This window comes from Aedes albopictus, chromosome 3, assembly GCF_035046485.1.
Source record: "Aedes albopictus strain Foshan chromosome 3, AalbF5, whole genome shotgun sequence".
NCBI lineage: Eukaryota > Metazoa > Arthropoda > Insecta > Diptera > Culicidae > Aedes > Aedes albopictus.
In genome coordinates, this window is record NC_085138.1 from 60612774 (window position 1) to 60635527 (window position 22754).

At 39.6% G+C, this 22754-nt stretch overlaps 2 protein-coding genes across 3 annotated transcripts in view; both read right to left on the bottom strand.

The window, feature by feature from the left end:
- Positions 1-22754, bottom strand: part of LOC109405001 (microtubule-associated protein Jupiter) — a 526579-nt gene that overhangs the window by 449373 nt on the left and 54452 nt on the right. The gene's annotated exons all lie outside the window — the stretch shown is intronic.
- LOC134290372 (uncharacterized) lies at positions 13134-17121 on the bottom strand. The gene is made up of 2 exons (XM_062857497.1): positions 15948-17121; positions 13134-15717 (listed from the first exon to the last, which is right to left on the bottom strand). The coding sequence occupies exon 2, from the start codon at positions 15203-15205 to the stop codon at positions 13901-13903; it is 1305 nt and encodes a 434-aa protein (XP_062713481.1). The 5' UTR covers positions 15206-15717; positions 15948-17121; the 3' UTR covers positions 13134-13900.

Genomic DNA, 22754 nt, shown 5'->3' on the forward strand with positions numbered 1-22754 from the left:
GAGTGCTTGAAGTAATCCCCGTTGTTTACTGGATGTATCGCAAGAGGAATTCCGAGAGGAATCTTTGGAAAAGAGGAACCCCAGCAGTACTCCCTATAAGAATTGCTGGAAAATCTTTTGAGAAATCTTCATAGAATTTCTCTAGGTACGCCTCATGAGATCTGCAAGATATTTCTGCTGGAATTTTTCCACTAATTTATTTTTAGATGGTATTTTTGCAGTTTTTTTTGTTTCAGTTCTTAGGAATCCTCCAGGAATAGCTGAAAAATTTCCGTCAGGGATTGCTTGAGGAAGCCCAGCTAAACTTTCTTGAGGATTCTCACCACATATTCCTGGAGAAATCCCATCAGTATTCCATGAGCAATTCTTGGAAGAATCCACAAAGAAATTCTGAAGAAATTCCTGTTGGAGGAACCCATACAGAAGATACAGCAGTGGTTGCTGGATGAATTCTATTATTTTTTTTTCCTCCCCTGTTGGGGAAATTAAGCCACTGCGTCCAATAGGCTAAACTTTTGTGGCATGTCCCGTTTTGATATTCGCATCTAGCCAGCTAATTACCATGTGTCAAGTAATCAGCTACTGCCACGACGCGTCGTCTCCCAGTCAGGTGCAATGGAATTGATAAACTCCAAGACCTTCCCAGGTTTAGCAGACCAGATCTCACTGGGTTGCAAGCAACCACTATTTAGAAATCTTTGCCTGCGCGTGTATAAAGCACCACAACTGCAAAGCAGATGTTCCGAGGTTTCACGTTCCGTATTACAGAAACGACAGATATCACTCTGAATATGGCCAATATTTTTCAAGTGATACCTGCTCGGGCAGTGTCCAGTTACTAGGCCAGTGTATGTACATTAGAGTGGGTCATCGTTTATATGGGAAAATGAAAAATTCAATGATATCCCATCAGATCAAAGCTTTTTTGATCCCATTTCAGGACCCAAATAAGTGTGCAAAATTTGGGCACAATCGGTTATGTCTACGTTTTGCGGATAGCGTTTGAAGTTTGTATGGGGTTTTACATGGGAAAACACACTTTTTTGCATTTCTTTCATAACAAGCTCTAATTTTTCTGAAACCATGTAACCGATAAAGTGAAAACATAGCCAAGGGTGTCCTGAAAAACTTTGTCGAAGAGCGCGAAGTGATCTGATGCTTATGAAAAAAGTTATAGCTTTGACATTGCTTGGCGAAACAGCATGATTTTGTTGCTATTGTTATTCCTTTACATGTTAAATCACAAACACATGCATGTGGTTCGTTGATTATAACGATTTACACAAGCATCGGATCGCCTTGCGGTCTTCAACAAAGTTTTTCAGAACATCCTAGGCTATCATTTTATTGTATCGGTTAAAAAGTTTCAGACAAACTTTTTCAACTTATAACAAAAAAGCAAAAAAGGATGTTTTTCCATACAAAATCCCATACAAATTTCCCAAGTAACAATTTGAATTTTATCAAAGTTTTTTAGCGATTCAAAAATCCTAAACATAAAACCATTGATGCCGACTTGAAAATGCTCTCGAGTTCTTGTATGCCTCAATAAGCCCACGTTCTGGCTAGTTGGCCCAGTCTTATTACGATCTACAGGACTTCGTATGCAAACCGGCTTAGGATTTCGGGTTGTATCATAGTTTTATCAATCTTCTAAATAAAACCATCTTCTGACTTGTCAAATAATTGTTTTGATTATTTTTTACTCTCAATGTTCGATCGTCAGAATAAATTATGCTTGGTTGTTTATCCAGCCATCAATTGGAATGATGCAGATATGGAATTCAAATTTGTTTTCCTATTTAATACGTGTCAGGAGACATGCCACGGAAAATTTATGGTGAATGTGACTGTGATAATGACAAAAACTAAGTGCGCCACACAAACTATGCATAATTTGGAAGTTAAATGCATTTAATTTACTCGGTGGAATTGAGTGCAAATAAGGTTTTTTCAACACAGCGGAGTTTAAAAGACATTATGTAATTTTTCTGACAAAATAAAATGACGGAAACGTGTTGTATGGTTTAATTTGATCTTAAGCTGTACGTGAAATCATAAAAGTGAGTAATATTTTTTCTGTATTTACATGAATTATCCCGGTTAGGCGACATATTTTTCTGATAAAACTCTGTGTTCCTGATGATTCCTCCAATAGGGCTAACCCTCCTGAGGTAGTCATAACTGAGCTCATGATAGAACTAGCGGTTTTATCACAGCATTTTTTTGGTTTATGTTACGGCCACGAAATCTTTTGTTGGTTTTATGCATTGCCTCACAGTTTTGTGTATTTGTTTACATAAAAAAAATCTCTCCGACAACAACCGCAAATGCAAGTTTTATTGAAATGGTATATAACAAGCGATAAAACCAATTCATGTCTACTTGCAAGTCTTAAATTGAATATGTTTATAGCAGAAGTTATATGATAGTTTTGTGGAACGCCAAAGGCTCAAAGTAAAAAACTACCACATAAAATAGAACAACTAGCTTTTTGACATGCTCGTACAAAGCCAGGATAAAACATGAATAAACCTTCAAGGCATGCTGATTGTTACTTGGGTTCAATTGCAATGCGCAAAGTGTAGACGCAACCGATGGTGCTCAAATTTTGCACAGATACTCAGGACCCGAAACGGAACCAAAAAAGCTTTGATCTGAGAAAACGGTGCCGATGACCCACACTAATGTACATAGAGCTCTCTTGTTGAGCTCTAAGAGCTTTTTGGTTTTATAAGCATTTGGTGTTATAAATCGTTTTGACTGATTGCAATTTTTGACATCCATCCAATTGGATACCACCCTCTGCTCAGCCCAGCGTTTCAGATCCATTTTAATTGTACAGTTTGATATACCACAGAATGGTTCTGGGCCAGCAAACTGTAAATTGGAACCACTTTTAGCAAGCTCGTCTGCCATTTCATTCCCTTCAATGCCACAGTGACCTGGAACCCAGTATAAGTTTACTGAATTCCCTTGGCACAGCCTGCGCAGTGAAAGAATGCATTCCCAGACAAGCTTTGAAGTACATTTGTAAGCGCACAATGCTTTTAGTGCAGCTTGACTATCTGAGAAAATACAAATATTTGCATATCTATATTTTCTCTCAAGGCAGATATTTGCGCATTTCAAAATAGCAAGAATCTCTGCTTGAAACACCGTAGGATAGTGTCCCATCGCCACTGAAATTTGTATTCCGGGGCCGTAGATTCCTGCTCCCGTTTTTATTCCAACTTTTGAGCCATCTGTATAGAATTTGATTGACCCTTGACGAACAGTGGGACTTCCCAATCTGCACGAGTTGTTTCGTGCAACTTGTAAGGAACATCATGGTTCTCCACAGGTTTCATCCAGTCTTTAATCATTTTCATTACTGGCCTATTTTGGAAGTATTGTGAAATGCTCAGGTGACCTACAAGATCACCTGGCATAAACTTTTCAACTCGTTCAAGTCTCAGCAATTCCTTTTCTGCTTCTAATTGCACGTACTCGTGCAAAGGTAGCAGATTGAGAATCGCATCTAAAGCTTTTGATAATGTTCTTCGCATCGCTCCTGTAACAGCAATGGACGCAAGACGTTGAATTTTCGCAAGCTTTGATTACGTGGTAACCTCTTTTGTTTTTGGCCACCAGACAAACGAAGCATACGTCACTTTTGGGAGGATTATGGCAGTATAAATCCACATTATCATTTTTGGTTTCAAGCCCCACTTCCTGCCAATAGTTTTGGAGCATAACCAGAATGCACTTGTTGCCTTACCGATCACGGACTCAATTTGAGCATTCCAGTTCAGTTTAGCATCCAGTATCAAACCTAAGTATTTGACTCGATCACTAGGATGAATTTGTATCCCTCCAAGCCGAAAAGCTTTTAGGTTGATCTTCCTTCTCCTAGTGAAAGGGACAATTACGACTTTTGACGGGTTGATGCTAAGGCCCTCCTTAATACACCATGAATGTGTATAGTTTAGAGCCCTTTGCATTCTTTCCGAAACAGTTTCGTCATACTTTCCTCTCACTATTATGACTATATCGTCTGCAAAGCCCACAACTTCGAAACCATTTTCCTTCAAGCTTCTTAGAAGATCGTCTACAACCAAGGACCACATTAGTGGTGAGAGGACTCCTCCTTGAGGGCAACCTTTCGTTGCCCTTAATGTTATAGAAGAACTTCCCAGCTCAGAGGTGATTTCTCTTTTTGCAAGCACAGTATAAATCCAATGTATGATACATTGGTCGAAGTTTTTGTTCTCCATGGCACGCTTCATAGATGAATAGGAGGCATTATCAAATGCTCCTTGTATGTCTAAAAAGGCGCATAGAGCTATTTCTTTTGCTGAAAACGTTTTTTCCACCTTTGTTACTAGCGAATGAAGTGCCGTAACCGTTGACTTACCAGATTGATAAGCAAACTGGAAGTCAGATAGGGGATGGTCTTTTATGTAAGAAGAATTGATAAAATCCTTCAAAACCTTTTCCATAGTGATCAACAAAACTGAAGAAAGACTAATTGGCCTGCATGCTTTGGGATGCGTCTTGTCTCGCTTCCCCTTTTTTGGTATAAAGATAACTTTTACAAGTCTCCATTTTGATGGAACGTAATTCAATCTTAAACTAGCCTTGAACATCTCAATTAGTGGTGGAACCAACACCGCTTCTCCATTTTGAATCAGTGCTGGAAATATTCCATCAACTCCTGCAGATTTAAAAGGCTGAAATGATCTAATTGCATTTTCCACTCTGGCCTTGTGAGGCGGTGTTTATTGTACTAGTTGACTCCGATGAGTTTATACTAGGACATCCTTCACCTTCCAGAGATATAGTATCATTGGAATCCACACTTAGAACCGAACCTGGAAAATGGGTTTCCATCATTAAATCCAAAGTTTCACGAGGAGTTTTGGTAAAAGCTCCATCGTCGCGCTTCAGGTTTCCCAATTTATTTGAATGATCTTTTGCAAGCGTTTTCTGTAGTCTTGCAACTACAGGAGTGCTGTTTATGTTTTCACATGTCAGCATCCAAGATTTTCTTTTCGATTTTCGTATTTCATTGTTGTAATCAGTCAGGGCTTTCCTGTACTGAGTCCAATCTCCCGTTTGTTTCGCTCTATTGAACATTTTACGAGAAAGTTTTCTAAGGCGATCCAGTTTAAAGTTCCACCATGGCACGTCTCTAGTAGAAGACGATTGTATGGTGGGACAACTTCTGTTAAAGGAATTGATGATACTTTCATTTACCCTTTGAGAAAATGATTCTAACTTTTGGGTTGAATCAATAGTTTCTCCCATTGTAAATGAAAGCGTATTCAACAATTCTACATATTGATCCCAGTTTGTCCTCCTGGGATTTCTAAATGCGGTTCTAGAATAATCTCCACCACTCCAATTGAAGATTATGTGTTTATGATCAGATAGAGAAATCTCATCTGACACGTGCCAGTTTGTGATCTTGTCAAAGATTGCAGCATTGCACAGTGTTAGATCCAAGACCTCTTGTCTGATTGCATTTGAGAAAGTAGGTTTATCACCACTATTGCAAATGTCTATATTGTTCGAAGACAGATACTCTAATAGTGACTCACCTCGACTGTTAATATCCGTACTTCCCCAAACCGTGTGATGTGCATTGGCGTCACAGCCAATGATAAACGATTTGTTGTTTTCTTTACAGAATTGGACAAATGATGCGATCTCAGGAGGAGGTGCCTCAGGAACATCACCAGGAAAGTAAGCTGAAGCCACAGCGATCTCAGTTTTACCCCTAGTGGTTGGTACCTCTACCATGATCGCAACAATGTCCTTTCTGATAAACTCTGTAATAGGATAGCATTTTAACGTTTTGCGTACTAAGACAGCGGTTCTGGGTGAATCTTGTTGCTCATCATAAAATAGTTTACTATTTTGTGTCAGAACTCCAAGAATCTTTCGTTTATTGGACCATAGCTCTTGAATAAGCGCCACTTCCAGTCCTTCTTTTTTAAACCTTCGACTCAACACAGCAGAAGCACCTTTTGCGTGATGAAGGTTCACCTGTACGAACTTAATTCCTGTCATAAAAAAAAATTTCATTTACCCACTTTTATTAAGCCTCGGAACTGAGACGTAAGAAAAGTGGCCGATTATCCCGGAGACAAATAAGGTCCACTGCGTCATTGCTCCGTTTAACACAGTAAGGGCAACATACTGTGGAGGGTGCCCTGGTACTCCACAGGCTCCGTTCACGGTTAAGTTTTTATAAGACCCCCCTAACCATTCATTCCTAGGCACGGTACGCTTAACACCATGAATTAGGGGTCGCTTGTTTGGTGGACTTTTACCACTGGATTAGGCAATCCGTAGTGATATTCTTAGCCAGTTGAGGGAACTGCTACCGCCACTACACGGCTATCTAGGCTGATCGGGAATAGAAATTAATATTGATGATCAACTTCTTTAGAGCCCGAACAGCCGGCATGAATTCTATTAAGAATAATTCGAAGGTCCAAACAAGAATGCCTAGAGGTAATCCCAGAAGAGTTCTTCGATAAATTTCAAGAGGTATTTCTGGAGGAACGGCATGAGGAATTTCTGGAGAAAACCCAGCAGGAATTTTTGGGGAAATTTGAAGTGGAATTCGTCGAGGAATCTTTTGAAAAATCCCTGTAAAAATCTCAAAAGGAACTTCAGCAGAAATCGAAGTGGGCCGTCCTGAAGTATTTTCCAAATGAGCTCTTGAAAGAACTTCTGGAGGAATCTAAGGATTTTTTTTTGGAGAAATCTTCTTGAAATTCCCACACAAATTCCTGATGTGCTTTCTCTGTATTGTCAGGTATGCTAGGCCAAAGAGGTACGAAACGATTGAGGGGTAATCCTCATTCATCAATTGGTGTTTGTTTGTGATGATCATAGACTCCCATGCGTTCAAATGTAAAATTTGAAGACCTAGCAGACCTGAAAATATAGTAACATCTCTTCGTTTTTGGACGTGTACGAACGGGCTAGATCACGCCCGAAATCGGTCGACGTAACGGTTATTTTTTTTTCTCGACGATTGTAAGAACAATAAGTGTTATGCATGTGTCTTGTCTCGTGTGTGTCGTGACGTTCTTACGTTAGCATAAATTGTAAAAGTTATTAGTGGAATCCCTGGAGGATGGTGGACTTGTGGTCAATGTCGTTTGGTTTTTTATTCCGCAGAACTTGTTCTGTGGCTTAGTTATTTAAAGCGTAGGTCTAGCGAATACGTAATCGTGGGTTCAAATCCCACCAGTACGCGTTTTTCATATTTGTTTTTAATTTGCCAATTATTCAACATGTTATGTCTTCTATTTTTCATGTTAGAAAAAGCATCAAATGGAGTGACTATAATATTTTCGACAGTTTTTTTTAATAAACCCCCTGTATAACATAGATTTTAAACACCGAAGTCAGCTCTGACCACCCTGTAAAAAAACTGGAGGAATTGGGACACCGCTCAGAAACAATCAATACCATGGAAGCAGCTACTACATGTTCGGGAGAAATTGAGAACTCGACAATAAGGAAGACGCACGTCGTAATGGGGCAAAAAACTGCAATAAAATTAAATGGTTGGGCCGCTGGCTGCAGTAGCACTCCCAGTAGTCCGGGTTGCTGTTTTGTCCGTCAAAACAACAAACAGCCACTCCAACGAGCGGCTGGCTGCAACCCGTCTACCATAAAGTTATTATGTGGAGGTACGTTATGCGGCTGCCTCGTGTTCCCCATCTCTGTTGCTATTTCAGCCACGACTGGGGAACTGGGACTTTGTTTATGTTTATGTAGGCTGCTAGAATAGCAAACATCAAACTATTACAGTAACTTGGTCTTGGTACAGGTCGGGCTGCAAGTGTTGTCCTGCCTGCAGGCAGGCCCTAGGAAGGCGAAATAGGAAGTCGTACCCGTACGTACCTACACTATACACTCTCGTTATCGTTTGGGTCCCATGCACTACTGGAAGTTTGTCGTACGAGTACGTTCAATGAATGGGAAAGTCTAGCTCGCATGCATGATGGCTAGCGTTTTTGTTCGAGTTTAAAACTGGCGCAATTCAGATGCAAACACCTGGGTGTCCTTATTACGTATTCCAACCGAAGACGACGACGACGGATCGACAGCGCCATCCACGCTGCCAAGTTCATCGACCTCACCAGCAGGCAGCAGCACGCTTGATTACACTACACTCGTGCCTGCCACAAGAGCAGCAATTCGGTGGGAATCGGGTCGATTGAAATTCGTTAAAACGCTCACCTTTCAAAGTGGATGCAATAAATCATCGTTCGTTTCGAACTTCTGAGAGGTTTGGTAGAGATTTAGGGCGATTGGAGATTTGAGGGCGAGGGAGTGTTGGTTTTTTGCGATCTTCTAGCCGATCATCTGAGCACGACGCGACGGAGCTGATCGATCGATTTTGAAATCAAACGATGGTTAGTGGAGTGTTAGACTTAACATCTGAGGCTGCATGATGTGCTCAAGATCGAAATCGAAAGTTGGCGATTGTTTCGAACTGTAGTTCGGTTACCGAAGCGTTCTCCAGTCAAATGATACAAAATTATCGAGTAATTGCAATACGTGCGTTCTTTTGCTTCGACATGGTTGAGGTAACGAAGTGAAAAAACGCCGTCAACGGGCGAATTCAAATGCCCATGCCTGTTATTATTATCGACAAGTGTTCGATAAGTGCGATTAATGGTAGTACACGCCTCATAATTGTAGAAGAGCGAATATATGCGTACAAAGAAGGAGGCAATTTTCAGTTTTATACGATTACGCGACCATAAATAGAATGGCTTGGGTAATTAGAAACATCCACTTGGTGGCATTCAAATCCTATTTCTTGAGAAATTCCTCTAAGGTTTTCTCTAGGGATTTTACCATGACTTTCTTTAGAGATTCTTCAAGGCATTCCTACAGCAGAATCTATCCAGGGATTCCTCCAAGAACTTCACCAGGAATTCTACAAGAAAACCCACCAGGGATTTATCCAGAAATTCCCCAAGGGATTTCTCGAGGAATCATACCAGTGATTGATGGAAGAACTTCTTGAAATATTTCTCTAGGGATTTATCCAGGAACTCCAGGATTTTTTCAGGGATTGCTCCAGGAATCACACCAGAGATTTCTCATGTAAATGTACCAGAGATTTATCCAGGAATTCCTCTAAGCTTTTCTCTAAAGATTCCTTCATGGGTTGGACTATGGATTGCTCCAGGAATTCCACAAGGGATTTATCCAGGAATTTCTGCTGGATTCATTCATTCAAGTGTTTTCTCAGGAGTTCCTCTTCAGTGATTCTTCCAAGGATTTCCTCCAGAAATATCGTCATGGATTGATTCGAACGTTTTAAGGATTTCTCAGAGAGTTCTTCGGTAGGTTTCTCAGGGAACTACCCCAAATGTCAATTTCTTGATTTTGCTTTGGCTGACCAAGCCATGTGGGAAATTACACAGTTGAAAATGCTTTGACATCCATGTGCACAACAGAACATGTGCTCGATGAACAAATTGAGATTTGAAATTATGAAAAGAAATCCACGTACTCCGGTGAGACTCAAACTCACGACTCCCAATTCGCTAGACGGGCGCTTCTATTCCTTCAAGCTACGGAGTCACTCGACTATCTCCGTCGCCAGCAGGCCTAGAACTGAACTCGACTCCGTAGCTTGAAGGAATAGAAGCGCCCGTCTAGCGAATTGGGAGTCGTGAGTTCGAGTCTCTCCGGAGTACGTGGATTTCTTTTCATAATTTCAAATCTCAATTTGTTCATCGAGCACATGTTCTGTTGTGCACATGGATGTCAAAGCATTTTCAACAGTGTAACTACCCCAAAGTTTTACCCGAAAATTCAGGAAATTCGCCCAGGAGTTCCTCATTTTTGATCCTGATCAACCCAATTCTGTTCATTAGCTTGACAAACCGCTACAAAACGTGCTCCTCTCAAGTAGCCAACCTCGCAGACGGTAACTACACCCTCAATAAGGAAATGTCATCCCGTGAACGGTGTTGCCACCGCCACTCATGTGTGTCGCCGTCGTCGTCGCCGCAGCAGCTACATTTTCGCCAAGCCCATATTGGTACATTCAGAGGAAGAACCGCGGCTGCACCCCTGTCCGTCGTTCTTCACATGTTCGCCGAGCTCGCGCGGTTATGGGCACGTTCGATCCTGCAAGTACCTCGTCGGTACATGCATTGCTCCATGAAGATACCGGTTTTTTACGCGGTGAGATTGTTCCCTAAAAGGAGAAATTTTTTGTTTCGGGCCCTTCGGGCGGAGTGCAGTCCCGAAAAAAGAGGCCAATGAGTGAAATTACAACAATCAAAGTTATTTTTTTTACCCGAATTCAACTTGATCTTTTTCGCTTGAAATTCTTGCAGTGCATTAGCATATGTGCTGCGCGCAGTGAAAATGTGGTGCAGAGCGGCGGAAACTGGTTCTCCGCTTTTAAAGGTGCGTTCACACGCAAACTAGCGCACACAGACACCGACCGGAGAAGGGAACCTGTTTTTCATAAAATAGCTAGGAATTAGAATGCCATAAACGCGATTGCGAAATTTGTTTAATTGCCGGCTGTTCGCCTGCAGCAACCTAAAGAAACTAGTTCCAATAAGCGTCTCCCACTAAAACCCTCCGATCTGGTGCTACAGTCTTGCAATCTACATAGTGTTCTACTCCAGGCGGAACAAATCAACAACATCCAATACGGTTTGGGAATTCCAAATGCCACCGATCGTCATGGTTGTTGTTGGTGTTGTTGGCGCAGCACCAGTTTGGCTACTCTTAAAAACAGGCAATCGCGATCAACCATCGTATCGCCACGTTTTTGTTGTGATACGAAACATCTCGAATGAGAAATGCAAATATCGCCTACCAGCGGCAGGCAGCTGCCATCAACTCCGGACAACAACTTAAGAGAATTGCACAGAACGTGACTTGATTCGTCTACAACAAAGTCCACTTCGTCTACTTCCAAACATAAACTGAAAATGTAAGAAATTAAGATAAACGAAAAGAAACAAGGCTTCCTTTATAATTTCTGTACGCGCGGTTGTCATTCGCCGCCTCGTCAAACGCCTTTCGTCCATCAAGTGGAAAGGATACAAACAACGCATGACGCGAAGGTTAGGGACCTCCACTCGGCTGACTGTGATGTGGTGGTGGTGGTCACCCTTCATCATGGACGGTGCATGAGAGTCTCGGTGCAATTGAGCTATCTTATTCAGCTGTCAGCCGGCCGGCGACGAAGGTATGGACGGACACTGTTTTAACGCTTCAAGTCGCTGCTGTCAGTGCGCTAAGTGGGTCTGAGACTATAAATGGCTAGGATTTTAGCGAAACATGTCGTCCGCTGAGTGCGGCGGAGCGAGATGACCCCTTGAGCTTGAGCGATGTGTTCGTCATTTCTAGGTCAGTGTGTGACGTTCTTCTGCATGCTGAAATTGAGAGAAGGTCTGGCTTCATACAATATTATCGACTATCGGTTATACCAAAAAATACAGGCAACTGTTCATCACTTAGTACTACTAAGTTAGTAGTGAGCTGTTTCCTTGCAATATGTAAATCGGTCTTCCAATCGGTTCTCGAGATACACTATGTGTAACAATGTTACAATGTATTACCCATCAACCTCCTTATCAAATGAACAACCATAGACTAATTTCAAGACCTCGATGTACCAAAAAACGCTTCACCTGTTCATCGACTTCAAGGCGGCATACGACAGTATCGACCGCACAGGGCTTATGGAAAATCATAGACGAGAACAGCTTTCCCGGGAAGCTTACCAGACTGATAAGAGCAACGATGGACGGTGTGCAGAACAGCGTAAAGATTTCAGGTGAACTATCCAGTTCATTCGAATCTCAACGGGGACTACGTCAAAGCGATGGACTTTCCTGTCTACTGTCGCCCTGGAAGGTGTTATGCGACGAGCCGGGCTCAACAGCCGGGGTACGATCTTCACGAAATCCGATCAATTTGTCTGTTTTGCGGATGACATGGATATTATTGCTACAACATTTAGAACGGTGACAGAACTGTACACCCGCCTGAAACGTGAAACAGAAAAGGTCGGACTGGTGGTGAATGCGGCTAAACCAAAGTACATGCTAGTAGGTGGGACTGAGCGAAACAGGACAAGTCTTGGCAGCACTGTTATGATAGACGGGGATACTTTCGAGGTGGTAGCAGAATTTATCTACCTCGGTTCCTTGCTAACGGCTGGCAATAACGTGAGCCGTGAAATACGAAGGCGCATCATCAGTGGAAGTCGTGCCTACTACGCTGCCGTGAATCGCAAGTCAGTCCCATCTGCATTTTGGGCAAAAATTAGTTAATGACCGTTTTCGAGCTTTCTTCGGATGATCTTTCAGCTGCGTGCAAAAAAATATATAGTTTATTCAGTAAAATTGAAAAACAACACCAAGTCAGATTGTCCCATAATGAAATGTAATCGCAAGTCAGTCCCATTACGAACTTGTCCACCCTCTAGTACAAAACCTAACACTATTTTAGCCAGTTTTATATTTTTCACTGTTACGTTGTCACGTTTGAAACAATATGTTAAAGTTTCGTGATGATCGCAGAAGTTTTCATTTCATGGCGATTTTTTCGAGTTTCACATAGAAATCGAATTTGAAAACTTCAGAGGCCATTTTCTCAATGCCTACTTTTTACATATGGGACTGACTTGCGATTCACGGCAGTACGGACTCCAGAAGAAACTGCGATCAGAAAAGATTCACCCCGCACCAAATATACCATGCACAAGACGTTAATAAGACTGGTGGTTCTCTACGGACACGAGACATGGACGATGCTTGGAGAGGACCTGCAAGCACTCGGAGTTTTCGAGCGACGGGTGCTAAGGACGATCTTCGGCGGCGTGCAGGAGAACGGTGTGTGGCGGAGAAGGATGAACCACGAGCTCGCTGCACTTTACGGCGTACCCAGCATCCAGAAAGTGGCCAAAGTTGGTGTTTGCTAACCATCCGGTTGGTACAAGAAGGCGTGGAGTGAAGTAGTGTTGGTAAAAACTCAAAATCTCAAAACTCATGGTTGAGTTTTTTTTACGCGCGATTCTTGACTCGCCAAACTCACTGCCGTAAAAATCAAGCAGATTTGACTCATGATTTTACTCATTGACGGATTTCGCGCCAACTCGAACAAATGTTGGCAGCACCCTCTCAGATTACAACGAAACTTTCTTGGTGTGTAGACCTTGCCCAGATAAGCCACTTTGCATACTCATTTTTCTAATTTTTTTTCTCGACTGACTTTTGAAAAGGGCTAAACTTTTTTTATGGATTTTTTAAAAATGTTTTTAATCAAAAAATGACTACTCCTACAAAAAAGTGTTGTATGGGTGATTATCACAAAATAAGTCAAATTTTAAGAAAAAAAATACTGAAAAAAATCCAAAATGAGCCTTACACCGAAAAAAATCATTTCTAAAAATTCAAAGTTGATTTAAAAAAAAAACACCATTTTTGATTTTGATGAAATTTTGTCTCAAGACAGGTAATTATGTTCCCTACCAACCGTCCATACATCACAAGATGGGCACTTTTAAGGAAAAAAAGTATTTCTAACAAAAACTTTTTCTTGTTCGAATGATTTTTTTTTCAGTGTATTTTGTTATCAACAATAAAACCAGTGAAGGCCATAACAATCCCAGAATCCAATGAAACTCAATTTTCTAGGAGATTTTGTGTTATTTATTCAATCATTTGGAAGGGTTTTCCTATACATTAAAAACTTCAAAATATTACAAATGTATTTTCTTAGGAAATGTAATGTTTGATCGCAATATGTATTGAAGTGCACTTTTAAATATACAATTATTTATAATTATGAATTTTTCAAATATATATATGTGTCTTAGAGCCAATTTCAAACATGTTCTTTTCTATTTTTTTCCGATCATACTAAATATTTTTGGTTCATCTTCTGAATTAGAATACCTGTTTGCCTTTACTTTGTCGCCAGGAATAGGCAAAAAACTATGGAATTTCTGAGTGCCTGGTATTGTTTTGGCGTTATTATATATTTCTTCGAGATCTTCTGACATTTTAATGTACTGTTCAGTGGATACGTAACAGAAATTTAATTTAGTTATATTTTTATCTGTCTGTACAACTGCCCAGTTATATAACTCTCGTGGAGTTGTTATGGTATTTCCATAATCTCGAGCAAGACTTGCTCTCTTTGCCATTCGCTTGAGAGTGCCACCAATAGCATCACATGGACCTTTACCGTGGGACGTTGCAAAAAAATGCCATTCTGCTCTTAATGCATGCTTTGACTGGAATCTACATAGACTAGCAAAGTTCTTCTTATTTTTGTATTGTGATGCTGCCCCATCAGACATAAAATAAATTTTAGAAAAGTTCGTTAATTGTTTCATAAAATCTATCATTTTTGAGATGAACAACTGGACCGCAACTGTATCGTGAGCCATTACTTCCGATATGATAATGAAGCTAACATTTACAAGTTTATTATCTTTCATATAGTAAATTTCAAATGGGTGTATTGTTGCTTGCGAGTTGTTCCAATGATATCCTTGAGCAGCGTTTTGAATTATGAATGAATAGTTTTCAGAGAAATCACAAATCGCAAGAATTTCATCATCCTTTAATGTATCTTTTTTATTTCTGAGAAATGATGATTGTTGTTTATGAATAAAGTCGTGTGTTATAAGTTTGTCAATTTTATCAACAAGATACGGAACAAATTCATCAACAGGTTTAATAATCGTTTCTAAATTACAGCGATCAGTATTCAACCACTGCTGAAATATAATCTCTTCTTTGTCATTTGATTCTAATATCAATGTAAGTTCCTCTTCAATGTGTTCATTACAAGCACACTTCTCACAAGCACGGAAAAAGCAATTATCTGTTCTGGTGGAAATATCGCAAAGCATTTTTTGTATTATTTCATCTTGTGACACAATTCTTATACTGTTGAACATTAAATTTACATTTTCATGAATAGTACATATGCATACATTATGTATACCAGTAGAATCAAGTAAAATACAATGCTTTGGTCGCAACTGTGTAAATACTGTAAAACCAATATTCACAGTTTTGTACATATCTACAAAAATCATATAAGCCTCTTTGAGCGACATCATCAAAAGTCGTTTTTGAACTTGTTGTTTTTTTCCATTTCGAACCTCAGAAACAAAATCATTTGTTCCTGGCATTGGCCTGCTGATATCATTATCATCAAAAAATTCTCTTACTATTTATTTTGTATCGTCATCAATACCATGCCCCCTTCTTTTTTCGGTGGTACAAAGAATACCCTGTTCATAAACAAGATCCTTCACCTGCCTCGCCATATACATTGGTGCGTTAAACTCTCTTGTGATTTTATTTACCGACCAAGACTTAGGAAGTACAGATAGTATTTTAATCTGTTCGCTTCTGTCAGTTGTAGGGTGATTGAACTTATCCTTTAACTGCATAATTATCTCGTCATACGCCTCCACTTTGCCAACATCCGTTGAATCTATTCCGAAGATATTTTTTCGAACTGCTTTCGTAATCTGCAATGATTTGTTTATGCGATATTCCATACTTCTCATGTTTCTAGATGAGATTGGCGATAAACTCAATGTTTCAGCAATGGTATTAAACTTCTCAATATTATGGGGACCCTGTAGTTGATCTGTTGACGGAATTGACTCCAATGATGGAATAGATGGTACCATATCTGTAAGATAAAAGTTAAGGTTAACAATATAATAATGAATGCAGTGGAAAGTTAATGATAGTTATTTATGCAACGAGTTGCAAAAATGATTTTTTTTCGCACAAGTAGTACATTTATCCAACGAGGCTTGCCGGGTTGGATAAATACGAAGAATACTGAAAAATGTAGTTTTGCAACGAGCTGCAAAATGAGTTATATAAAAGAAGCTAACACGTTGAAGGCTTACTTACCCAGCTCATGTTCGATTTGTTGACCACTCGTTGACGGTTCTGGTTCTGGAACATCATGATGTTGCTGCCCACTAAATGATGGTTGCATAGTTTCGTCGTTTCCATCCGATCGGCGTTTTTTCGTATTCGGGCTTCTGTTGTGACTTATCAATCCACGACATGACTCACAAATACTCATCGATTCGTCGATTTCATGTGTATATCCCATGGAATGAATTTTATCTATCAATCTTAATGACATGCCCCGTAGATTATGACGGTTGCACTTTGGATTGTTTATTTTTGCACTGCACTTGAATTTGTTGAATTTTGATTTATACGATTGATCCATTACTTTTCAGAACTGCCTTTAATAACCAAAGAGAAGTAACACGTTGAATGATACCGATTCATTTTCTTGTTTTGTTCATATTTGCTTTAGGTACAACTCTTGATTTGTTTTTTTTTCGATTAGGTAGTTCGAATCTAATAAATAGCCTTACCTAATATTAGGTAAGAACATGGGGTAGAAACGTTTGGGTAGAAATTACAGCAGCACGTATGAAATGCGTGTTCTAATTGGATATTGTTTCGTACTTCTAGAGTGCTGCTGCGTGAATATGGGTGCATTGCATTGTCGCATATGACACAATAAGTTTCATTGCACTTTGAGATTACTAGATAACCTTCACTGGTTTAGTTTGTTTTTAAAAAAAGACACTGAAAAAATAATAATTTGGACATGAAAAAGTTTTTGTTAGAAAAACTTTTTTTCCTTAAAAGTGCCCATCTTGTGATGTATGGACGGTTGGTAGGGAACATAATTACCTGTCTTGAGACAAAATTTCATCAAAATCAAAAATGGTGTTTTTTTTTAAACCAACTTTGAATTTTTAGAAATGTTTTTTTCAGTGTAGGGCTCATTTTGGATTTTTTTCTTAAAATTTGACTTATTTTGTGATAATCACCCATACAACACTTTTTTGTAGGAGTAGTCATTTTTTGATTAAAAACATTTTTAAAAAATCCATAAAAAAAAGTTTAGCCCTTTTCAAAAGTCAGTCCAGATAAATTTTGAAGAAACTAAGTATGCAAAGTGGCTTATCTAGTCTTGGTGTACATACCCAGAAAGTTTCATTGTAATCTGAGAGGGTGCTGCCAACTCCGAATACGATTTGGGGCGAAATTCGTCCATTGCTTTATTTCTCGTTTTGCTTATTATTTGCAACGAAGTGTTGACGGTTGTATGACAGAAAGAGACCATATCTTGCAGGTTAAAACATTAAATGTCGTTTAAATTGATTTGGATTCGTTTTACAAGTGAACGAGTTTTCGGCGCCTGACTCGCGAGAGCGAGATTTTGCATGAAAATCTCGCGCGTGAGAAAGTGATTCAGAATCGCGCGCGAGTTTGCTCACGCAGGAGCGGTTCATGAGTAGGACTTGAGTGTGATTTTACCAACACTGGAGCGAAGAGACCACGATGGGCGGACGAGGTGGAGCGTGATCTGCGAGCGTTGGGCGTGACCGACGTTGGAGAGCTGCAGCTGCAAATCGAGTATTATGGTGGCAAATTGTTGATTCAGTGTTATCATGAATTTGATGTTGAACTAAATAAATGAATGAATGTACCAAAAAAAACCATAAAATTTTGTGTGTCCAGTCCGATACCCAATAATATTGATAACCGTGTATTTTTTTGCGTGTAAAATGCCTTTTGTGTAAATTATATTTAGCGTGTTGCATCGATCTGACAGTAATGAACTAAACATAAATTACGTAATGGGGTATCGAGGATTGTTCACAATCTGCGGACAAAATCGCATCATGACGCCGCTGGAACAACTCTTCTGCATTATAAGGACTGTTCATTTTATAAAGAGGACAACTTTGCAAGGCTATAAAAAGAAAACGCGTGGTTCAAATTTGAGCAGCCTTGGTTAGTGGTTCAGTACATTATATTAGCAGATAATAACCATAAATAAATTGGTTTAAAATTATTGAACTTCATAGAAATGCAACGAAGTGTTTCGAGAGATCAATTTTTCAAGTCCCAAAAACTAAAGATAAACACAAAATTTCTGTATAACATCGGTAGATCGTTTTTAATTGCATAAAAGTGTTTGCCATGCTGCAGCAGTTTGAGTGATACATATTCTGGCAAAATATAAACCTAATCGGACTAATGGTTGTTGAGATATTAAAGTTACAAGTTGGACTCGATTTTCAGAATAAAATTTATTTGTTAAACAAAAATGTATAAAAATATTAAATTTTGAATGTTTTCAAAGGATCTAGTCGAAAGTACTAATAATGCAATTTCAAATGCAGAAAACCGCTTCTTGATAGCATTGTTGGCTTGGTTACTGTGCTTCATGGCAGTTACCGGAGATAAAACCGCTTCGTTCTTTGAAGGTTCTTCTAAATAACGATGTACTCTATTGCAAATACAACTTAACAATGATGTCGAAAATAAAAATTAACATGTAGTTATTTTCAAATAAGGCATATAATCACATAGGGTCAGACCTTGCTGAAAATAAATAATAATAAGCTTCTCTAGAATCAAAAACTTGCATTTATGGAACCAAAAGTATTTTTCATTATGGCCATCATTAAGTATTAAATTTATTATGAAGAATGTACTTTGAAGCATATTTTTCTTCGGTATCATTTAGAATGTGATTCTCTTCTATACTGGACAAATTTTGAACTGATTCCGTAGTGTTATTGCATCACTGGACTTAAATAAGTATTTTTTATCAATTTCATTGATAACAAGGCAACTCACTATATCAATCTGTATAATGCTTGGTGCATTATTACTGACCAACTATTACACTCTACCTTTAGAAGAATAGTATTAGATCCCAACACATTGGAAAGTTCATGAAAATTTTAAAGTTATGTATGTGGAAAGTTATGTAGAATTTTAAGAAATGGGGTTTTATTGAGTTTTAGCGAAAACCGCTTCAGTTCCATAACTAAGGACAATTTGTATAATGTTATATTTTTCCTACACTGTAGAATAGCTATGGAAATTTATGCAAAAAACCAATAATGATTTTATTGAAAAATAAAAAAGATATCACACAAATAAGGTGTCCTCTTTATAAAATGAACAGTCCTTATTTTTCCTAATCCTTTTCGTTCACGGACTACGGGGCTTAGGCTCCTTGTGTTTTCGCTCGCTCTTTAGCAGTTTTAGCGCTTCGTTTCTTTATCTTCCTCCAAGTGTCATATGTGATCCACTGTCTTCTCTGAGTGCTTAGACGATGTCCACCAATGCGGAAGTCAAGGATCGGTATATTCGCCTCACTCCATTCATATTCACTCCTCCTTGCTGAAGCGAATCGAGAAAGATGCAGCAAACGGATAGTCATGATCAAACATGCAACCCCATCACCAGTGAGAAGCGAAGCGCAAATTGTTTGACATGGATATTCGTTGCCGTTCGTCGCAGTTTGAATCGCACGCGAATGAATGAATGGCGAATGGTGAAGAATGTTGATGAGCGATCGAAGCGGCTATTATCATAACTAGAAGAGAATTTTTGCATGTAATGCATGCATTTTTAGTGTATTGTTGTTGAAATGCTAGATTAGCAAAGAAAATCATAAACATATTTTGGAAACATAAATAATTCGTATGCACAATATCACTCGTATCACTCACGAATCGCATCACCGCTCGATCGCTTGCGATGCGAATGTGGACGAATGAGTAATTTCCAAGTGTGGCTTCCCACCGTTCGCCGGAGTTTGCTGTCGCCGCTGACAAGCAAGCACACAAACTAAAGCGACAACCGTTCGCTGCTGACTGTCTTCGAATGTGGAAGAAGATGAAAAGAGGAAATCAGGAACCCTGGCGGAAGTAAACCCAAATTGGCAATCGCCACCATAACGCACGAGCCCCAAAGTTTAATGCCGGGCGAGATTTGATGTGTCCCAAGATTCGATTGTCGGAACAAACCGAATAACGGTGAATTTCTTTAGCGGCTGTTCATAAACCACGTAGACCAAAATTTGGCCATCTCACACCCCCCCCCCCCCTCCCCCCTCGTAGACTTTTGTCCATACAAAAATTTTGAAATTTGTATGGAGCGTAGACTTTGGTCAGACCCCCCCCCCAAACAGTATACGTGGTTTATGAACGGCCCCTTAACAGAATATACGAAAACTTCCTTGAAATTTCCACCGGGAACGTGCAACTGTCTTCGGCAATCCAGAACTGCAAGCCTCGAGTAGAATAAAAAATTGGTGGCATTCAATTAATAAAAGCGTCAACTAATTTGCTGGCTGCATGACTCCAATCAACACTCGTCCGCAAAATAGTGCTTTTCCAAAAGACACTCCGCAATTCTTAGCAATTCCTTCACTGCGTCGTACGCATAAATACCACAATGTAACATTCGACATTTTTGAGGTTTTCATGTCAAACATCATAGTTTGATACGTATTTTTGAAATATTTTGTAAACATATGAAGTTATATGTATTCCGATAGTTGAATTGCGTTGAAGGTAATCAAATGAGACAATAACCAAAGTTTATTTTGAAAATTTTAATGTGTTTTCTCGATTTTTTTTTCATATGTAACATGTGACAATTATGCGCCCTATGGCAGTTCAGGGATTTCTCCAGGAATTCCTTAGCGAATTTCTCCAGGTGTTCCTTCAGGTTCCCTCAATTTTTTCCAAGAATCCCTTCAGGACATCTTTTAGAAGCTCATTCATGGATTACAATAAAGCCTGTAGGGGCTGTACAAAATTCAATGGCGCTCATTCTACTCTTTCATTGCTACAACAAAAAAAGCTGCACCGATTCACATGAAATTTTGTAGGTGAAATAAACACATCTTAAGATGTTATTAGGCTAAATTTGAACAATTTTAATGTATCTATTGCAGAGTAATAGCTGTACGTCTGTGTCCCGATTATTGCGGATACAGGCTTTAGAAGTGCCTTCGAAGAATCCTCCTGGAGTTCCCTCAGGGATTTTCTAGACATTTTACTAGGGAATTCGCCAGAAGTACCTTCAGAGATCCGTCTGTCAGAAGTTCCTTCTGGGGTTCCTCCTGAAGATCATTTAAGGATTTCTCTAGAAATTTCGCCAGGAATTCCGTCGGAGCATCCTCAAGATGTTTTTTTTTTTCAGATAATCCTTAAGAAATTCCTTCGGGAAATTCTCCAGGAATTCCCTTAGGGATTCTTTTAGTAATTTTTTCATAGATTCCTCCCTGAATTCTTTCAGAGATTCCTTCCGGAATTCCCTCTGGGTTTAGTTCTTGAATTTCATAAGGGATTCCTGCAGGAATACCCCGGGGATTACTCCAAGAATGTGCTCGGGACTTCCCATCCGGGATTCCCCCTGGAATTCCTTCCGGGATACCCCTGGAAATTCCATCCGGGATTCCCCCGGGATTTTCTCGGTCATGCTTTTTGGGATTTACCCGGAAATTTCTTTTGAGATTTCAGCATTTCCTTTCGGGATTATCCCGGGAACTCCTTCCGGGATTCTCCCGAAAATTTGTTCCGAGATTGCCCTGGGAATTCCTTCTGTGATTCCTCCGGCAGTTCCTTTACAGATATATTCAGAAATGCATTCAGGGGTTTCTCCAGAAGTTATTTCAGGGATTCCGTCAAGGAGTTCATTCAAGAATTGTTTGGTCATCCATGAAGTACGCCACGCAATAATTAGGATTTATAGACCTCTCTTCACACTATGGTTAAACCAACCCTCTCTCTCTCCCCTCTAAGCGTGACGTACTTAATCAATGGAGAGCCCCTGCGAGAGTCCCAAAATAGAACACTGGAATGATTCGCGGAAAGCCTTCAAGAGAAATCCCGCGAGAAACTCTAGAAAAAAATCTGGGACAACATCTTATCTCCTGGGAGAAACACTTGTAGAGATTTCGAGAGAGCCTGGAAGAAATCCGTCGAAAATTTGTTTAGCCAAGACAGACAGAGCTTCGGGAAAAATCTACGAGGGGCTCTGTAAGCTATACCGGGAAAACCTCTGGAAGAAATTCTGGAAAGAAATTCTTTAGAACTTCCGAAGAATACAGCACTCACCGAACGATTAGTTGAATAAATATTGAAAATAAGTAACACCGTCGTTTTATCGTGTTACATTGTTGTGACATTTCTTACTTCAAACATGTAGTAAAAGCTCATGTTCGAAAGAAGTAAGAGTAGATCTACTGATCTATAAGTAGTAAAGTCCGCTATTTTATATTCATACGACCCATACAGAGAAAAAAATCTACTCAGTGTCTAAGTTGGTCTTACTCAAAAATCGAAAAATCCTTTGTTTTCTTACTCAGTTTCCGTTAAAAGTGGGACAACCCATTGCCAATGGGTTGTCCCACTTTTAACCGAAACTGAGTAAGAAAACAAAGGATTTTTCGATTTCTGAGTAATGCCAACTCAGTCATTGAGTAGAAATTTTTCTCGGTGCAGTGTTTTATTTTTATCGGTACAAAATTTTCCTGAGTAGGTATTCCAGCTTTCCCAATTTTTTTTTTCAGGTAGGTAGTAGATCCCTGTACCTTCCAAGATGATTTTCTCTGTTTAAGTTCAGACCCAGCGATCGTTTTTACGTAAGCCAAACGGTACACAGGAAGGTATCAATGAAATTTAGTTACACACACAGTGTAGTATGTTATCTACCCGGTGGAAAAAGTAAGCCATAAAAACGACCAATCGCCTCTGAAAGCTAATTCGCGATCCAGAGGGGCAGGCAGCTCCGAGCATTAACCTCATTTTATGAGCTCCCAAACTTATTGACCGTATCATCCAATTTGAATTGAAATGAGAACCGCCAGAATCG